General features: G+C 38.0%; 1 protein-coding gene across 1 annotated transcript in view; it reads right to left on the bottom strand.

Annotated features, from left to right (window-relative positions):
• Positions 1-17,877, bottom strand: part of FBN2 (fibrillin 2) — a 288,365-nt gene that overhangs the window by 88,993 nt on the left and 181,495 nt on the right. The window contains exons 19-25 of the mRNA XM_012645034.1: positions 17,387-17,512; positions 12,767-12,886; positions 6,433-6,570; positions 5,788-5,838; positions 5,186-5,311; positions 1,977-2,204; positions 1,333-1,458 (exon numbers count right to left, since the gene is read on the bottom strand). Coding sequence (XP_012500488.1) covers positions 1,333-1,458; positions 1,977-2,204; positions 5,186-5,311; positions 5,788-5,838; positions 6,433-6,570; positions 12,767-12,886; positions 17,387-17,512 — 915 coding nt within the window. The remainder of the gene's footprint in view (positions 1-1,332; positions 1,459-1,976; positions 2,205-5,185; positions 5,312-5,787; positions 5,839-6,432; positions 6,571-12,766; positions 12,887-17,386; positions 17,513-17,877) is intronic.

The raw sequence follows: 17,877 nt of genomic DNA on the forward strand, positions 1-17,877 counted from the left end.
ATATGCTGAAATAAAAGAAAAAAAATAAATAAAAAGGAAAAAAAAAAGAATATGTATAAGTGCCTGAATGAGGGAGGGCAAAGTCAAAATTACAAAAGAAATGGCGGGTTAAGAGAGGGGCGAGAGGTAACAGCAGGAAATCAGGCGGGTAGTTTGGGAGAAATGAAGGGTGGAGGAAACGCTGTGAATCTGCGCTCAAGGGCAAGGCACCAGGGAACGGCAGAGATGCCCGAGAGAGGAGGGGCGCGCTGAGAGCCCCGCAGCGGGAGAGGGGGCCGCAGCGGAGGAGCTAGTCCGCAGCTGAAGGACTCGGCGGCACTGCAGGGGAGGGCAGGCCTTTAACCCGCTCTTGGGTGAGGCAAAGACAGAAAGTGTAACCCTAATGTTCGTGCCCTCACCATACCCTGGAATAAAAAAAAATGGAAATGGAGGGGAGCAGCGCGGCTCATCTCTGGCAGGAGGAGGGAAGGAGGGAGGAAAAGATTTTACCACCAGAGAGGAGGCTGTGTGAGAAGAGGACTGGCGATCGCGCTACTCCAGTAAAGACAAACGGGAACAGACGGTACGAGAGGCCGCGCACGTCGGGGAAGAGGTTTAGAAGCGGGGCGGAGAGAAGCTCCGGAAGTGACGTAGAGGTGACCACGAGTGTCGACAGGCAGCGGCGAGGGCGCGGAGGCGAGTGCGGGAGTCCCCGGCAGAGCTCGGCAGCCAGGGCGGCGCGAGCAGCGAGGGCCGAAGCGCTGGGGCCAGCCGGGCGGAGCAGATGGGCGAGGCGGCCTGGGCACTCGGGCGGCAGGGGAGGGGGCCGGGAGAGACGAAGGAGCAGGTGGGGGTGGGAGACGAGGGGACATTCTAAAGAGAGTATGAAGAAGCAGAGTTCTAGAGTGACGTCTTGGAGATGCAGTTTAAGTGTTTGGAATAATCTATTATATTATCTAATAAGAAAATCTGAAATTTCATATGTTTTCAAACTAAAGAGAATGGTCATGGATATGGATGGTTACCGAAGCCTAGTTATTAAGAATCCTGTTTATAGATGAAAAAAATAAGTCATAATTTCTCTATTACAAACTTTACAATCTTTAACAGTATACTACTCAAGTTATATAACTGTTGTGGATTTAACAGCTATATTCTTTAGTACTCCTATGTTTTGAAAATCATATTTTTATGCCATTCCTGCAAGAAACATAGCATTTTCATGCTATTTTGCAGCTCTCTCACAAGAAGTTTATTTGGAGAACTGATTTAAGTGTAGGCACAAGAAATAAAAATAAAAACTTACATGTTCTCAGCCAGGGTTTACCAAATAAAACACCAGAATCATCTTACCTGTGCAGTTTCTTTCCTCCATGTCTAGAGCGAAGCCACTATTGCAACGGCACTTGAAACTTCCAATGGTATTTCTGCACTTTCCATAGGTGCACATTCCCGGAAATGCTTTGCATTCATTGATATCTAAAAGTAGAATAAAGCCAAGTGCTGAGCTGGTTGATATACAAGAGTAGGCCCATCACTTCAATTAACTAGTGACGGGAAATAACACACCCAATAAAATGAAGGGTATCAAATATTCCAATGATCATACTGATACCACACAAAAAGTTTCAACTGTGAGAAAGATTCTATATTCTCAATAAAAGAGTTGTGATCCCTTTATTTCTGCCCATTTGTTTTGTAAAGGCGAGTGGCGATAGAGACCTTATTGCTACAGAGGTAGCTATTGGGGCTACATCTCAGGTTGTGCGAAGGTAAGCAGAGGAAGGGACAGTAGAAGAGCAAATTAACAGTCTGTTTTATGACTTCACTTTAATATTGTCTTACATATTTATACTCCTGGGCCATAAGGATGGCCACAAAACATGTTTAATCAAGAAAATAAACTGGGAAGTTAAAGGTTTAAAGCAAAACCAATTCTCAGAGAATGTGGAGGGCGTCCAGCTGGTGCAGAGGGTCCAAGTTCCGCGGGCAGTTACCTTTGTAAAACGGTCGCCCAGTAAGAACATCCCCTCTGTTAGCAAAGCCAGGCCCCCGGGGGCACAGAGTCTCGTACTCCTTGGTGCCAGGTTTGGGGCATTCCTCACACTCAGTGCCCCAAGCTGCCCCAACAGCACAGCAGCAGGCATCCATGCGGAATTTTCCAGGAACAGGGTGGATGCATTCATCTTCATCCCACTTCAAGTAACACTGCTCCGTGCGGATATCTGCACCGAGAGTGAAATCACAGTGTGAGAGTAAGTGGAAACATGCATGAAACATTCTCCCATGGAGCGTCTGCTCAGCACCAGGCACAGGGCTGGCCCTGGACGTGCACTGGTGGGCGAGACACAACCCCGGCCCTTGGAATGGACTCTGTAACAACAGTCATTAAAGGAGAGCAAAGTGGGAATTCTCTTGGTGTTACTTAATTCTCACCAGAAACAGGAAGGAAAGAAGGAGAGGTTCTCTCATGACATGACTGCTTCACGTCATCCATCGCCTGTGATCCCTTTTTTGTATTGCTTACTTCAGAAAGAGTAGAATAATTTTAGTGATAAGATTCTTCTTGTTCACTGAATTGCTTAAAGTGGCTTTTGAGCAGCCCTGCCAAATCCTAGTCATAAACAGTAGATGATCAGCTGTAATCTAGTTGCCAATTTGGTACAACTATTAAAACTGCTTTACAAAAGGAAAAATGTTATTATTGCATTTTAAGTTTTTTCTTTCTGCCAAATTTACCTTTTGCATCATGGTTTTTTCCTGGATTATGTGAATTTTCCCTATTAAGGGGCCAAATTATTTGTTTTAATGTCACTTTTTCCCTTTAACTTCAAAATATACCAATGTTTCTGTGCTTAGCCTGTGCTAGCCAGGACCTTAGAACATCAACAGTCACAAAATAAGGCAGACCAGCATGATCTATAAATAATATGTTCATCTGTTAGCCAACAGATTTGTTTTCAAACTCGTCAAGCATTTTGCTGTTTAATTTACACATGTTGATAATGAGTTCAGAAAATATTTTTCTTAATTAAATAACATGATTTATTTAATAAGAACACTTCAAGACATTAAATCCCTTCTGGAACCTGAAAACTCTTTAACAGAGGGAAAGAGATTTCTGATGGAAATGTACACATAAACAAATTAATGTTTACTATTTTAGTTACTATCAATACTGATTCTTTCAAGTTGTAAAACAAAGGTAACATCAACTTTAGCAACTGCCTTTAAGCCTAGAGTTATATACATTTCTAAGTACTGAATTAAAAATTCCTATTTTAGAGAAAAAATAACTGTGGCAAATTTTTCTTTGATTCAGTAGAATGAATATAGGTATTCCCAGGTGATTCTGCTTTCTATATGTACATTAATCTTAACCAAAAGCTACATTCTTTTCCAGTGTGAAGTGTGACAGTAATCTAGGGCCTGAGAACTCTGGTCTAAATCACACTGTTTCTGAGGTCACTGAACTAATTTGCTCAAGAAGCCATTCTGGGATAAATTGGGGGTAGGAGGAAGGCATTTGAACTAAGCATGTAAAAAGTTACAATAGCCTGGAAAAGTCATCCTGTGTCTTTCCTACTGAGATTGATACCAATATTTATATCAGCACACTGGCCACATGAGGCTTATAAATGCTTTGATTGACTTGCACAGAAATTAAGATATGAATCTGGAAACCTTTGCATTGTATACATGCTGCGCAGTTTGCTGCTGTCCCCATCACTTCATATTGTCACTTTACTCATTGACATTACCTGCCTGGCCTCTGCGAGCCATTTGAGTTTGGGATCTCTGATTTAGATGCAGTTCTTTCAAAGCAATTCACCATAACTTTTGTTCTCAGAATATTTTACATTTTCATATGCCAACTGCTTCTTGAAACCTTCTCACATCCCCAGACAGAATGAATTAATGTAGCATAATTCAAGTAGTGACAGAAACATTTACCAAAGTAGAAGGATGAAAACTTCAATATATTCTTTTAAAATATTACAAAGGCTTTAATTCCTGAACGATATTATTGGAAATTTATTTTGCTTACTGATAATTTACAATCAATGATATGTCTTCATATATTACATCCTTTGGTTACTGAAGCCTCCTTGATTTGATTAGTCATTTGGCATACTGATACTATTATTTTGTCATTTTCAAAAGATACTTAATTTTTTTCTAAACATTGTAGATAATTTTAAGATAATTTTTAAAATAATTAAAAATCTGAAAAGAATTGTCCTTTACTTTTATATTTTGGATATTATGCTTTCTAAATAATTTCATATGATTCTGTGGTCATGCTTTCTGTCCAGATTTAGATATGCTGTCAAAAATTATAATAACTACATGGTATTGCAAACTTTTTTTCTTACCACTAATTTTTAAAAATCACTGATATATTTAAATACTTTAAAGATCATTGAATATAATACTACCTTTGCTCATGCTTTGTCTATATGCTTAAATATGAACCTATGTAAAGTTGTTTTACAAATGAAAAATTTATTGTTCCATAGCTTATTGAAAAAAAATCCTTTTAAGTAAATGAAAAACTATTACTATTGTTTACATAGTTAAAAATTAATAGAAATTTCTTTTTCAATCATGAAATTCATGTTCAATCAAATATGACACTGATAAAGAACAAGACCAAATCATCATCTCTGTATTATGGTGTTGGAAGAAAGACATTCCTCATTTTAGATTTTTAAAAAATAAAGCATTAAGAAAACTTAAACTCTAAAGGTGGTAAAGGAAGGATCGGATTAATGTTTTCAAACAGAAGAAACATAACTTTGCCCATGGCTTTCCCCACTGTCTTAAGGGTGCAGCTGCAATGAGCTGATAAATGTCAACCTTTCAAATCCTATTCTCCAATTTTTCTTTATGTTCAAACTATAGATAGTTTTCTTACACTGTTAACTCAGTGTGAAAGGCTGAACCTGCCCTAAGTATCTGATTAAAGAATTGAAGCTTTCGAGATAAATTTTTGAGCAGTACCAACTTTCTGTATTGAACAGACTTTATTTCACTTAAATACATTTTCTCTTAGAGTATCCTCTAGTGATTTCCCCCAAAGTATCTCATTTAAAGCAAGTTTTTCCAAGTATAGGCTCAGTGGTTTTGGACTAACGGCCCAAAGGACAAGAAAATTCACAGCTTGTTGTTTCATACATAAAATACGCAGAGGCTAGACTCTTACCCAAGCACACACGGCCGGTTCCATCCAACGTGAGGCCGTCAGGGCACTCACAGTGAAAAGATCCTTTGCTGTTGACACAGCGTCCGTTTGGACAAACGCCAGGAAACACCTCACACTCATTAACATCTGCAGGGAAATGCAGCAAGCAGAGGGATAAAGATGTTACAAATAGAAAAAGCAGGTGTAGCTTTACTTCCTGTATAGCATATTCAATCTGCAATACAATGTGGATTATTACTTGAGTTAAGCAGAAATATTCCACAACCCAGCCGCCCGCTTTCCTAGGCACCAGCTGTGAAAATGACCGCAGCCTTGCCCATCCATAAAACACAGCCCAGGCGTGCTTCTTTGCCAGCTGTTCTGGGCCTTAAAGGCTAGTGATGTCCTTATGAAATTTACCCAACTGCATAAAAAGGAGAAATGGGATACTCCAAACTGTTTTCTAAGAGTATTATGCTAAAGCATTTTTTGATTACCTTTGAGCATTATTATTTAAATTTCAAGGTTTTTGAAAATGATAAGTATCTCCAAAGTAGCACAGCGACTATCAATTTTACCTACTGCTCTAAAGATTTTATGATATCATCCAAGAATACACTCACCTTCACAAGTAACACCTTTAATCCTGGCAAACCCTCTCGGGCAAGCTGTGTCTGTAAGAAGAACAGGACACGTTTTTACTTGATTATGAAAGAAAATACAACTGTCTTGAGCTCAAGAAACAGTATAATGAAATCTAAATGGAACTAAATGAAACCACAAGGTGGGGTTTTACAGCCCGAGGACTTCAGCTGTCCTTACTTCAATTCAGTAGGGCACACGGCTTGCAGAGGTAACTCCACTGGTGTTGACTCATACTGACATTCTCAAAACTTTTCCTAGAATTCCTTTCTGCTCTCACACTGACAACTGAATTACAAGTAAACAACATATTGAAGGGAAAGTCATCATGTCCTACAGGAACACACATAAACAAGGATACTGGGGGTTACAGTTTTCTAGCAGACAGATTCTAGCTGATTCTTCTCCTTGTATAAAATACTTAGAAGGTCTGCTTATAGGACTGGCATAAACCAAATACACGTCTCAAGAAGTGAAAATATTTAGCTAGAGAAGGCAACATTCTAGTGAGGATCAACATCTTATGGGCAAGATTCTCACTACGGCAACACAGCGTGAAGAGAGTGCCCCAGCTGAGGGGGAAGTTCTCCGAGGAGCAGCCCAGAACCCCTCGGCCTGGCTCCTACCGAGCTCGCACCGCTCACACGGGCTCCCCCAGGCGGCTCCGAGCGTGGCGCAGCATTCAGACTTCAGAGTGGCTCCGTTAATGTTCACCTCACAGCGGTTGTCCTGGATGTTGAGCCAACAGGTCCCTTTCAGGCTGTCTGAAAAGGAACAGGAAAGGGTGGGGACTCAGCTATGCATATCAATGGCATGTGTTATGGTATTTAAAAAAAAAAACCAAGAGGACGTTAAAAAAAACTTTTACCAGCATATTCTTTGAACATACTTCCATGTACGTGCATTCGGATATGGTATATTATAAATACATGCATGTAAATCAAGTATTATACTATGTATATATATCACGATATGGTAATTAATACAGTTGCGCCTACTGAGATTCTAGGAGGAGCTGCTGTTGCCCAATATTTTATGCTGGTACCTAGAAACACACTGCATTACTACGATAAGACCATTACGTGTGTAAACATTTAGCCCAGAAAGGCTAAATTGATGGCTGCTACGCTCATGATTTAGTTCTAATTTCCCTCACCTGACTGGCACCACTACCACACAAGGCTGGTTGGCGAGAGTTTATGGGGGTCAAGTATACCAGGCTTATCAGCTTTTGACAACAGTGCACTGTTTCTGTCTGAAGTGGAATTTGTGAATACAGCTTGACAGTATTTTTTAATTTCATCTGCTTAATAGCCCATCATGTCAAATAAGACCAAGAAAACACTGAAGGAAGAAAACAGATCTTTTAATGAGGACTGGAAATTGCAATATCATCTTTTTTCTGCTAAAGATAAGATGATTTGCTTGCTTTGTGATACTGCTTGCTTTGTGATACTACTATCAATATTAAAGAAATTCAATGCTCATCAGCATTATAACACTCATAAGGACCATAAACATTTTATATTAGAGAGAGAGGCACAAAAAGTTATATTGCAGAAATTAAAAGATGAAAAGCAAAAGCAAAGACAATTCTTTCCAGCAGCAATAAGACCTGGAAATAATGTCACTGAAGTAACTTATAAAGTAGCTATTATAGTCGGGAGAAAAGGGAAGCCATTCAGTGATGTAGAAATTGTGAAAGAATGCACTGTCCAAGTTGTAGGATGCTTAGACCCTGATAACCTTTCAAAGTACAAACCACTGCCTCTTTCAAGGAGAACCGTAACTAACCGGCAACATAAATTAGCCTTCAACTTAACAGAACAACTTCATGCAATACTTCAAAAGGAAAATATATATTATTCAATAACTTTGGATGAATCAACTGATACTACTGACTCAGCACAGGTTTTATATTTCATTTGGATCATAACAGAAGATTTCTTTGCTACGAAGGGTTACTTGTGTTGCACACTTTTGCAAACAACACAAGGAATAGATATTTTTAACATTTCAAAGATAAATGTCGTGAAGTTGGACTGAATTTGGTAAATTTAGTGAGCGTATGTATAGACAGTACACCTTCCATGACAGGAAAACATGAAGGGTTTATTGCACAGATTAAAAAAAGTATTAATAGATCCAGATGCTCCCATTTCTTTTCATTGTATCTTGTATCAGCAAAGTCTCTGTACTAAAGCTACTATTTTAAGTGACACTTTCCAACAAGTTTTAAGTATTGTTAACTATGTTCATGCAAATGCAACATGACATCGTCAGTTTCATAACATGCTAAAGTTAAACGATGAGGTGTTCAGTGTGGATTTGCCATATCATTCTAAAGTGCATTGGCTATTGCAGGGACAGGTGTTAGCCAAAATTTTATCTCTGCGAGAACAGATAGTTAAATTTTATGAAGAACAGAATCAGCAATGTGAATTATTAAAAGAAGATTTCTATAGGAATGCAGCATTTCTGGGTGATATCATATCAAATCAAAATGACTTGAATATTTCTTTTCAAGGTCAAACTAAGTCTGTATATGATATGTGGCAAAAAAAAATCCAAGATCTTCAAAAGAAATTTTGGATGAACATTTTCCCCAGTTATCAAAGGTCATTGATGAGCAGGATGATATATGTGAATCATCTGAAGAATACACAGCTGTTATAGACCTGTTAATTGGAGAATACAGTGAAAGGTTCACTGACTTTGAGAATCACGACATCACACTCAAATTAGCATTTCAGCCTCACCTAAGTTGGTATCACCAAGGCACCTAAAGAACTTCAGATGCAATTGATTGAGCTCTCAATAGATGACATTTTAAAGTCATTGATGCTAAAAAAGATCCAACTGAAATATGCAAAAATGCAGTAGAATACTCATGCCTTTGGCAACATTCCTGAAAACTGTTTTCTTGCTTTTCAACCACTTATTGCTGCAAATCTACATTCTCCTACCTAACCCAAATCAAGATGCCCTTAAGGTCACAAATGACTGACATCCATCTGGAGGATCAACTGAAACTGTGGCCCTCCATTCTGCAACCAAATATTTAAATGCTTTCCAACAAAAAGCAGACACAACAAACTCATTAAAAGATTAGTTAACTTTAAAATTAACAAATAGTTTTCATTTCTTGAAATTATTAAGTACATAGTAGTTAGCGTTTTACAAAATAATGTACATTTTTAAGTGTATCTAATTGAAGTTTCTTGAATGTGGCTGTATTTGATTATAGCTAAATTAATGTGGCCTTCCAACATGAAAAGCTTCCCTAACTCTGATTGGACTAATTGCTGATTTATTAGTTTTATCACCTTGGTTGCTGTCATTTTAAGTAAGATAAATTGTAATAGTCATTGCAAAGATTTATTAAGGTAGTGACAGGCACTATTCTAAAGGCTTTCTATGATTTAAAACGACTCTATGTGTTATGTACAATTTGCAGATGAGAAAACTGAGGCACAAAGAAGTCAACTAATTTGCTTAAGGTTACCCAACTCGTATAGTGACAGCACCAAGATTCGAACCCACACAGTGCCTCACTCTGTAACACCATGCTTCTTTAGGCTGCTAACTGCATCAACGCTTAAAAGTTACAAAGCTATTGACAGACACCTCCCCCCGCCCCCATCTCTCTCTCTCTGTCCTCTCTCTCAGTGACTGTTGTGTGCTCACATGCACACACACGAACACACAACACAATACAGATGTAGATAAATAGTCAGGTGTTAGTTAAAAACTGTGAAGAAAATGAAGCAGGGTAAGCAGGTTGAGGGTGTAACAGGGAGAAAAGGCCCGCTATTTCATCTAGAATGGTCAGAAGTCCTGACTTAGAATGTGGCATTTGAGTAGACACACAAGGCAAACAAACACCCTGAAACCTGGTGGAAGAACATTCCAGCCAGAGAGATCAGTGCAGCGGACTTCAGGTGAGCACACGGTTGACACACAGGAGTGAGAGGTGGGCAGTGTGGCTCAGGTGGAGCGGGTGGGAGGTAGAGCAAGGGAGACAGAGTCACAGCAGGAGACAGACCACGAGGGGAGCACAGGCTTTGGCAAGGACCCCACCTTTCACGCTCAGTGAACTGAGAAGCCGAGGTTTAACAGACAGGGTCCTGGACGAAGAAGGACATGCTCGGACTTATGTTTTAAAGAGATCACCTGGTGGCTACAGTTCGATGGTTCTATGTAGTCCAGACGGGTTTCCCTCACCTTGGGAGCAGGTCTGCCCTCTGTTCTAACTTGCATGGCTGTGACAAGGGCAGTGACCTCCCTGCTGCCAAATCCAATAATTTATTTTCATTCCTCATCTGAGATTATTAGCAGTGTTTTTGGCACAGTTCATTACTCACTCCTCGAGAAATTTTGTGTTTTGGGCTTCCCAGGCACAACTGCCTCCTTCTCTTTTCACTTTTCTGGTAGGGTAGATGGTAGAGTAGCAAATATGAGGGAAAAAAGGCGAGAAAGAGGCTAGAGTAAGAATCAGGAAGAGAAATGATGGTGACCTGGATTCAGGGCTGGTGGTTGTGGTAAGAAGGGGTTGAAATTTGGATAAACTTCAAGTACAATCAATAGGTTTTGGGGATGAATCCCATGTGCAGTTTGAGAAAAAGGCATCAGGGATGATGCCAAGGTTTTAGTGGGTGGCAACTGGAAGAACGGATTTGCCATTGGCCAAGATGGAAATCTTTCTAGGAGACACAGGTTCAAGCCAAGGAATTTGGTTTTAGATATGTTAAGTTTGCAACGTCAATTAGACATGCAAGTGGAGACAGTCAGAAATACAAATCTAGAGTTAGTGGAGGGGTTGCAGTTGGAGCAGTAACTGTGAGAGACAATGTAGAGGCCATCAAGGACGAGTGCAGCAGAGAAACGGAGAGGTCCAAGGACTAACTGGTGGAAATTACAGACTGAAGGGCAGGAGGAGAGGGAAAACTTAGCAAAGGAAGCTGGAAACACAGGCCAAAAAAGTAAAAGGAGGAGAGGGAGTTGTGCCCGGGAAGCCAAAAACCACGTAATGCAGGAAAGATTAATCAAAGTTATTGTTCTGTTACATTTAGTCATATCAACCAGAGTACGATAGTCTTTCTAAGCAGTTTGCATAATAGTTTGAGATTTATTTATATTTAGGAAGTTTGAAGAACAGATTCTAACTCCTTAAATATTTTTAGTATCCAACTAATTGATACATAATCTAAATTAATTTTAAATTAGTAATTACCTCATGCAACTTTTGTTCAGTTAAAACCTTAAGAGACCTGAACCCTATGAAGACAGGGCTGCGTGCTAACCACCACCGACAGCCATTGACAGCCTATGAAACAAACGCAGTCACAATTTTTCCTATGTATATTTTACTATTTATTAATCCCTTTTTCAACTAGAATTCTCTTTTTAATAGAAAAGTAGATAAAACAATGTCTAAAATTTAAAAATATTAGGTACATTGCATTTGGAGCAGCTCTAGGCTGGGTTATTCAAATTTGATCATAATGAATGAAAACACATACACACTGGCTGAGAAAAGTACGGTGGTGTTTAGCTGCTGGCAATTCGGAGTATGACACAATGACTTGGGAGTAAAAAGTCTTTTTTCTTCTTTTATTAATAAATATAAGACAAAAGGCCAAAATAATAGAAGTCTATATGATGAAATAAAAGCTAAGATATCTTTGATGCTCAAGTGGCATACAGATTTGGTTTTCTGAGACATTAATTGACTAATGCTGAATTCATTTCCTTTGTATAATAAAATGACTCCATCTCAACTGGAAATTGTGGCTTAGCAAAAATATTTCTGTCTTACTGGATCCAACCCACCCCCAACCTGGAATTCTAAAAGAAAAAAATTAATGCCCCAGGCAGACAGCAGTCTCTTCACTAATATAGGAGCAAGGCTCGTATTTCACCAGCTGCACCTCACTGGGAAATGAAGAGCTGGCGTTTCCAAAGAGGAGGTTTTCATTGATAATTTGGACTTGGTCGTTTCTCTTCATCTAACAAACAAGCACTCTAGTGTCCAGCTAAATATGGTTAATATCAGACATAATACTGAAAATACTATTGTCTTTGGCAAATACGAAATCGAAAATTCATTTTGGCTAGATAACAAACAAAACCTGCCAATTTATTTGGCACCATGTAAAAATGAAATATCTTCTTATTTGGAGTATATTTAGTTCACCATAAAGGTGGATATATTAGCTAATGATTTGGGCTGTGTATGGCCAGTGAAGGGAGCCACAGACACTAGAAGCAGGGAAAAATCACTGGGACAGTCTTTCCCATTCACATGCTGAATTTTTCCTTACGGTAATAGATCAGACTATCTCCTTTGATATACCTCCTGTGTCATTACTAGGAACTGACCTTAAACGTTTTGAGACATATGAGAAGATGTTAGTTTAGAAGTTTTGAAATCTTTCTCCCTAGAAATTTCCCAAGGCAAGGAAACAGTTCTTTTCTCTTCCTTGGAGCCCATCAGTGTATGACTGATGGGACAAAGGAAAAAATAATAAATTCCCTCAATGTGTTTAAAATCTTCAAATGCTTGTCCTGCTAACTGAATCCAAATTTCATCACATTTTTGTTTACCATAGAAGGTTGTTTGTAAAAAGCATGCAGCAGAGATTTGATTGTATTGATGCCTGCGGCATTTTTAGGGTAAAGAATATACATATGCGTGTGGTATGGAAATGCTTATAACTTCCAGCATAATTTGTATACTGATATGAAAGAAAGATTCCTAGAATCTAGCAAAATTTAAGCGGCTGTTTAGTTTATACTATTATGTTCACTCCCATCTTGATACTGAGAGAAAACGGTTTAATGTAACTCCTGATTATCGGCTTCTTGTAATCATGTTCTGTCTTTACCCACAGTAGGGCCCGAGGCGTGTGCTCGTCTTTGCAGTGGAGCTGAAACACCAGCAGGACGTACGAATCTTACCGACGCAGATCAGCCCTGTGGAGCTGAGCTTGCTGCCAGGCGAACACTCGCAGTTGAAAGACCCAAGGTTGTTCCTGCAGGCCCCGTTGACACAGGGGTTGCTTTCACATTCATTTACATCTACAATCCAGAAGGAAAAGATTCTGTTAGAACTGCCATGTGTTTCTGGAAAATATTATTCCTACAAGCTGTGCTATGCCAGAATGTCTGGTAAAGTTGGCTCTTGTAATTTTAATATGGATGTATGAGGCATAAAGTGAACGGGGAATAGAGACACGCATTTTATGGCACACATACGTACCGACAGGGCGGGGGACTCGGTAGGACTACAGGGATCAGCCCGTTGGGACCGGGTTCAGAATGTGCTGCTTCAATACATTGTTACAACTTTAGACAAATGGGATTAGTTTTCCCCCCATCATAAGATGTAATTCCAGGTGCAACGTGCTGCGCACAAAGGTTGATTGTTTCTGTCATTTATGGTTCTGTGAGGCTTTGATGAATTAGAAAAAAAAGTCTATCTTAGAAGCAAAATGTCACAGTGCTGGCTTTCATTCCAAACTCTTGGGTACAAATGAGGAAATAGGGACTGAAACTTTCATACTGGGTACAGAATTCTCCTCTAGTCCCTATCCACCTTCCTCTCTCTTTAGCTGTTCACATTTATGTTTGGTCTGCTTAGTTTTTCCAAACACAATCAATTTTGGTAAAATAAAAATTGGAAAAACATGATGAAGTATAAGTAATTGCTTTACATGGGCCTCTCCAGTGGTTCATTTGAGTCCTAAATCAAATCTTGTACCATAATCTAAACAATTCCTGTTGATGGTCAGAAGTGAACACAACTGCAGTATGCCTACACTCTCAGGTGGTGACCAGAGAAAATGTTGACCCTGTAAAGTTAAATAGTTTGACACATGAGTTAATGAAAAATAAATACAAGCTTCAGGTAAAGTACTAGAAACAATATCAAAGACACCTTCAGTGTAAATTCAACCACTCAGTTTAAAGAACTGGCAACACAGATTACTTTCTCTACTTGGTTAATTATCTGAAACAGGTCAGCATACCTCAAGACATTTCATGTTGAACACTAGGGTTTCTGAGTTTACAAGAATACCTTTCTTCCTTGCTAAACATTTGTGTTTATTATAAAACACTTTACTATATTGAGGAAAACATGTAAACAAATAACTAGAATACTGTAATGCTTACTCTTGAATTTCTCATGTCAAATATAAACTAAATTAATCCTGAAAGATCAGGGCTCAAAGCTGATTTTCAAGTCAGTGGACTTGAAATGTCAATTTAAAAATCAATGTGGAAAACAAGTACACTCCTTCTTTGCTACTTCAACATTACTGAAGAAGTACCCAGGTGCTAATTTAATCCTTGAAATACAAATTATTTGAGGAAATATGAATGCATTTTGCTTTCAGGCTGTTGTAGTGAGAAAACCTCTTAGAAGAAAATATAGGAACAGGTTTTGTAAATATAGCGCAGATTTCTAATGAAAACATCTATCCCACGGCATTGAAATTCTTTCTTAAAAACACAGTGTAAAAAAGGAACTAGATAACCAGAAAAGCAAATAACTAATCTGAGGACAGACCATATATAATTCTCCAACTCTCCTATTAATTTCATTTGTAAGGAGCCTGAAAAAAAGAAAAATGTCACTATCTTATGTTTTTTTTTAAAAATCCCTATTTTAAATTAAGCAATTATGAACTCAAAAACTATAAACACATGAAATGACAACTACAAATATAAACCATTTAGTTTTCCTTTAAATAAAATGTTTTTATGTTATAAATGTCATGGAACCAGGAATTGAAACAGTTCACTGTACATTCCTGGAAATAAACTTCAAAGCACATCTGGTTTACATTTAACTACTTATGTCACTGGAAACACAATCTAAACCACAGTGCTTGCTGTAAAAATTTTAACTTTCACAGACTCTCAGAGCTCAAACAAAAAAAGTAAAATAAAGCTTTTGTAACTTCAGTCTGGAATACAGAGAAACTTTACTCTCTTTACTATCATTGCTATTTGTTATATATTTAAAATTGCCTGTTGAAAACATAAACGTCAAACAAAATTAGCGAATATAGCAAATATATACAGAGAAAGCTAAAATCCATAATTAGTCTTCTAATAATTCCATGTCTAGTCTTTGTAAATTAGTTAAAGAAGAACAGAATGAAGAAAACTGCTTCAGACAGACAAATTTACTGTTTGAATGCAATGGTGGAAATAAGGAAGTGACCCAAAGGAAAGAGAGATTAGTGGCCTTCAGGTCTATTTTTTGCAAAGCACTTAATAAAATGCAAATAACATAACAGTGCAGAAAAAAGTGTAGAAATAATGGCTATTTGGTTAGGTTTCCCATGATAAATCATTTTTATTTCCTTGAATGTTGTAAGGCTGGAGCCAAAATAATTGTCTATCATTCCTTTATTTATGTAACATAAACTTCTTTTCTATAAATGATAGATATAAAATAATTTTCATATTAAGAAAAGGCTCAGATTTATCAAGAACATGTACCATTTGAACAAAATAGGTGAAGATCACTGTAACACTCACTGCTGCCTGATTTGGTATTAATGTGCCTTAGTACTGATGTAATCACCCAACCTTACGCTGTTAAACACCATTGGCTCCTACTTGTCTTAATTGTTCACGTAAGCAGGTGGGTCTCTGACTTTTATTTCTTTTGTATTTCAGTTCTCAGTACCTTTCTATTCCATCTTACTTGTTAAAATGGAGAAAATATGCTATAAATAATCATTGACAATTCAGTATATACAGCAAACAGAATCAGACACCATCCATTTAGTTCCCCATTATGGGTCTCTCTCACAACAACACAGGGTATTGCCTTGTGGACAGGGAACAGAGTCATAATAATCATCAGCTTCCTAGTTAAATCGAGATGATATCCTAAGCTGCTTTTGCTTTCAAAGTTTCCCGAGATTTAATAGAAGTTAACCCTCCAACAGACAACAGAAAAAATGGATAAAGGGCAGTGAGAACAAAGTGTAGAAGAAATACAAAAACTTTTGAAATCCCTTCTCCCAGCCCTCCAAAAAAATTATGGAGGAAATACGGCTAGAATACCTTTTCACAAAGTATGTTTTTCAGAACAATGTTGAAGAACAATAGGTGTAAGAAGCGGGAGGAGGATCTAGAAAATAGAGACTCTGTAGTCTGTGAGAACCCTGAGTTGGTTTAAAAGAGAGCTCTCAAAACCTATAGAAAGATATTCCAAAGTTCCTGCTCACCTACAGAGACAATGAATTTTCAAGTACTTTAATTGGCAAAGGGATGAGTGCTCCTCTTTGAGGAGTCCTGCAAAGACGTTGGACAGTGGTGCAAACAGTTACCAGAACTAAATTTAGAAAAAGGGGACCTCATGCTGAGGTGCTCTTTTTCTTTTCCTTTTTTTTTTCTTTAAACTAATTACTGTTTTTCAGTGGTCCCCCCAATTCAACCCAAACTTAGCACCAGCATCGCAGGTTGTAATTGCATTTCATTGACTTCAGCAGTCATTTGTGTTTTGGCATCTTGTTCAATAGTCCTAACTTGTTTCTGTTCACAAGAATGCTTTGAAGTTAACAGTAAGATGAAGAGAGAATGTCAACATCTTTTTGTATGATATTACTATTGCAGTTTTCTTGGCTGTGGAATCACTGAGAAACAAATACTTTAACAGATAAAGAAAAGGCTATTCCACAATAATTAAAGATGAAATCTTTTTTATTTTTAATATCCTGTTTCAAAGTAGTAATTGGATTTGAGACTATTAGGGGTCCCTTCTGTAGGCCCACACAGTGAGACTTCCAACAGGAACAATGACTAGTAGTCATACAATAGATTATTCTAAAATATACAGTCCTTTGATCAAGACACAAAAACATAATTGAATCCATTCATTGCTTATTCAATATCTCACTGAAAATAAGGACTTCCCTGGCATTTAACTCATTCATGTAAATTCCACTGCAGAAAAACGTGGCTAAAAGAAAAGGAAGAAGTTTAAGAAGTTTTTAAACACTGGCTTATGATCTGTAAGCAAGCCCACATGACAACTTTTAAATCATCAAATGGAAAGGAAAATTTTCTTAGACTATAAATTTAACTAAAATGACCATTTTTAGTTAGGCCCCAAATATTTTCTGGGCTAACCTCTTGGGTATATCAATCATTTCATAAATAAAATGCCTAATACTTAACTTTGCCACTAAAATTCAGATTCCCAGGTTAATGTGTCAGAGTGGTTTTAAAAAGGAGAAGACAAAGTAAACAAAAATCTGACATTATATTTCAAAATGCAAGCAAAATATGGCTCCTTCCATTTTTTTTTCCACTTCAAAATGTTTGTTCCAAACGTTTGTTGATATTTTATCCGAGTAGGACAAAACTGATGGTGTTTGTAAACTGCATTAGGTGCATGCTATTTCTAAAGCCAGCAGATTAGCGGAAAGAGATTATAAAATAAAGAAAATACTAAAACAAAATTCCTTTTACTATATTGCTTCTTCACTGTCATTGATGCTTATACGCCTCTAGGAACTTACTATTCACAACTAAGGCAAGGAAGACAGCGCTCACCTTCACAGGTCTCTGTCTCGGTCCTGAACACATACCCCGGTGGGCAGGTGCAGCTGTAACTTCCCGGTGTGTTTCGGCACAGTCCGTTGTCACAAAGCAGTCTGTTCACCAAGCACTCATCGATGTCTGAGAGCAGCCATCGGGACACAGGAGATACACGTATTTACATATGTGTCACAGTGACCAGCAATGTTGCATTTTTGTTATTTGTTTTTCCCCTCACCTTTCTCTCTGACTTCGTCTTCTTCATTCATTCATTTATTTATTTTTGTTGATACATAATATTTTACATGTTTATGGGGCACGGGATGTTTCGTTACACGCATATAATGTGCAGTGATCAAATCAGAGTATTTGAGGTGTTCATCACTTTGAGTATTTATCATTGCTATGTTATTGAGAACAATCCAAGACTTAGTCTCTGTACTGCGCCACATTTCTTCATCCTCAGCAAAATATATTTGGTTTTATTCTATGCTGAGGGCTACTTG

The sequence above is a fragment of the Propithecus coquereli genome, unplaced genomic scaffold (genome assembly GCF_000956105.1).
Source record: "Propithecus coquereli isolate 6110/MARCELLA unplaced genomic scaffold, Pcoq_1.0 Scaffold224, whole genome shotgun sequence".
NCBI classification, from domain to species: domain Eukaryota; kingdom Metazoa; phylum Chordata; class Mammalia; order Primates; family Indriidae; genus Propithecus; species Propithecus coquereli.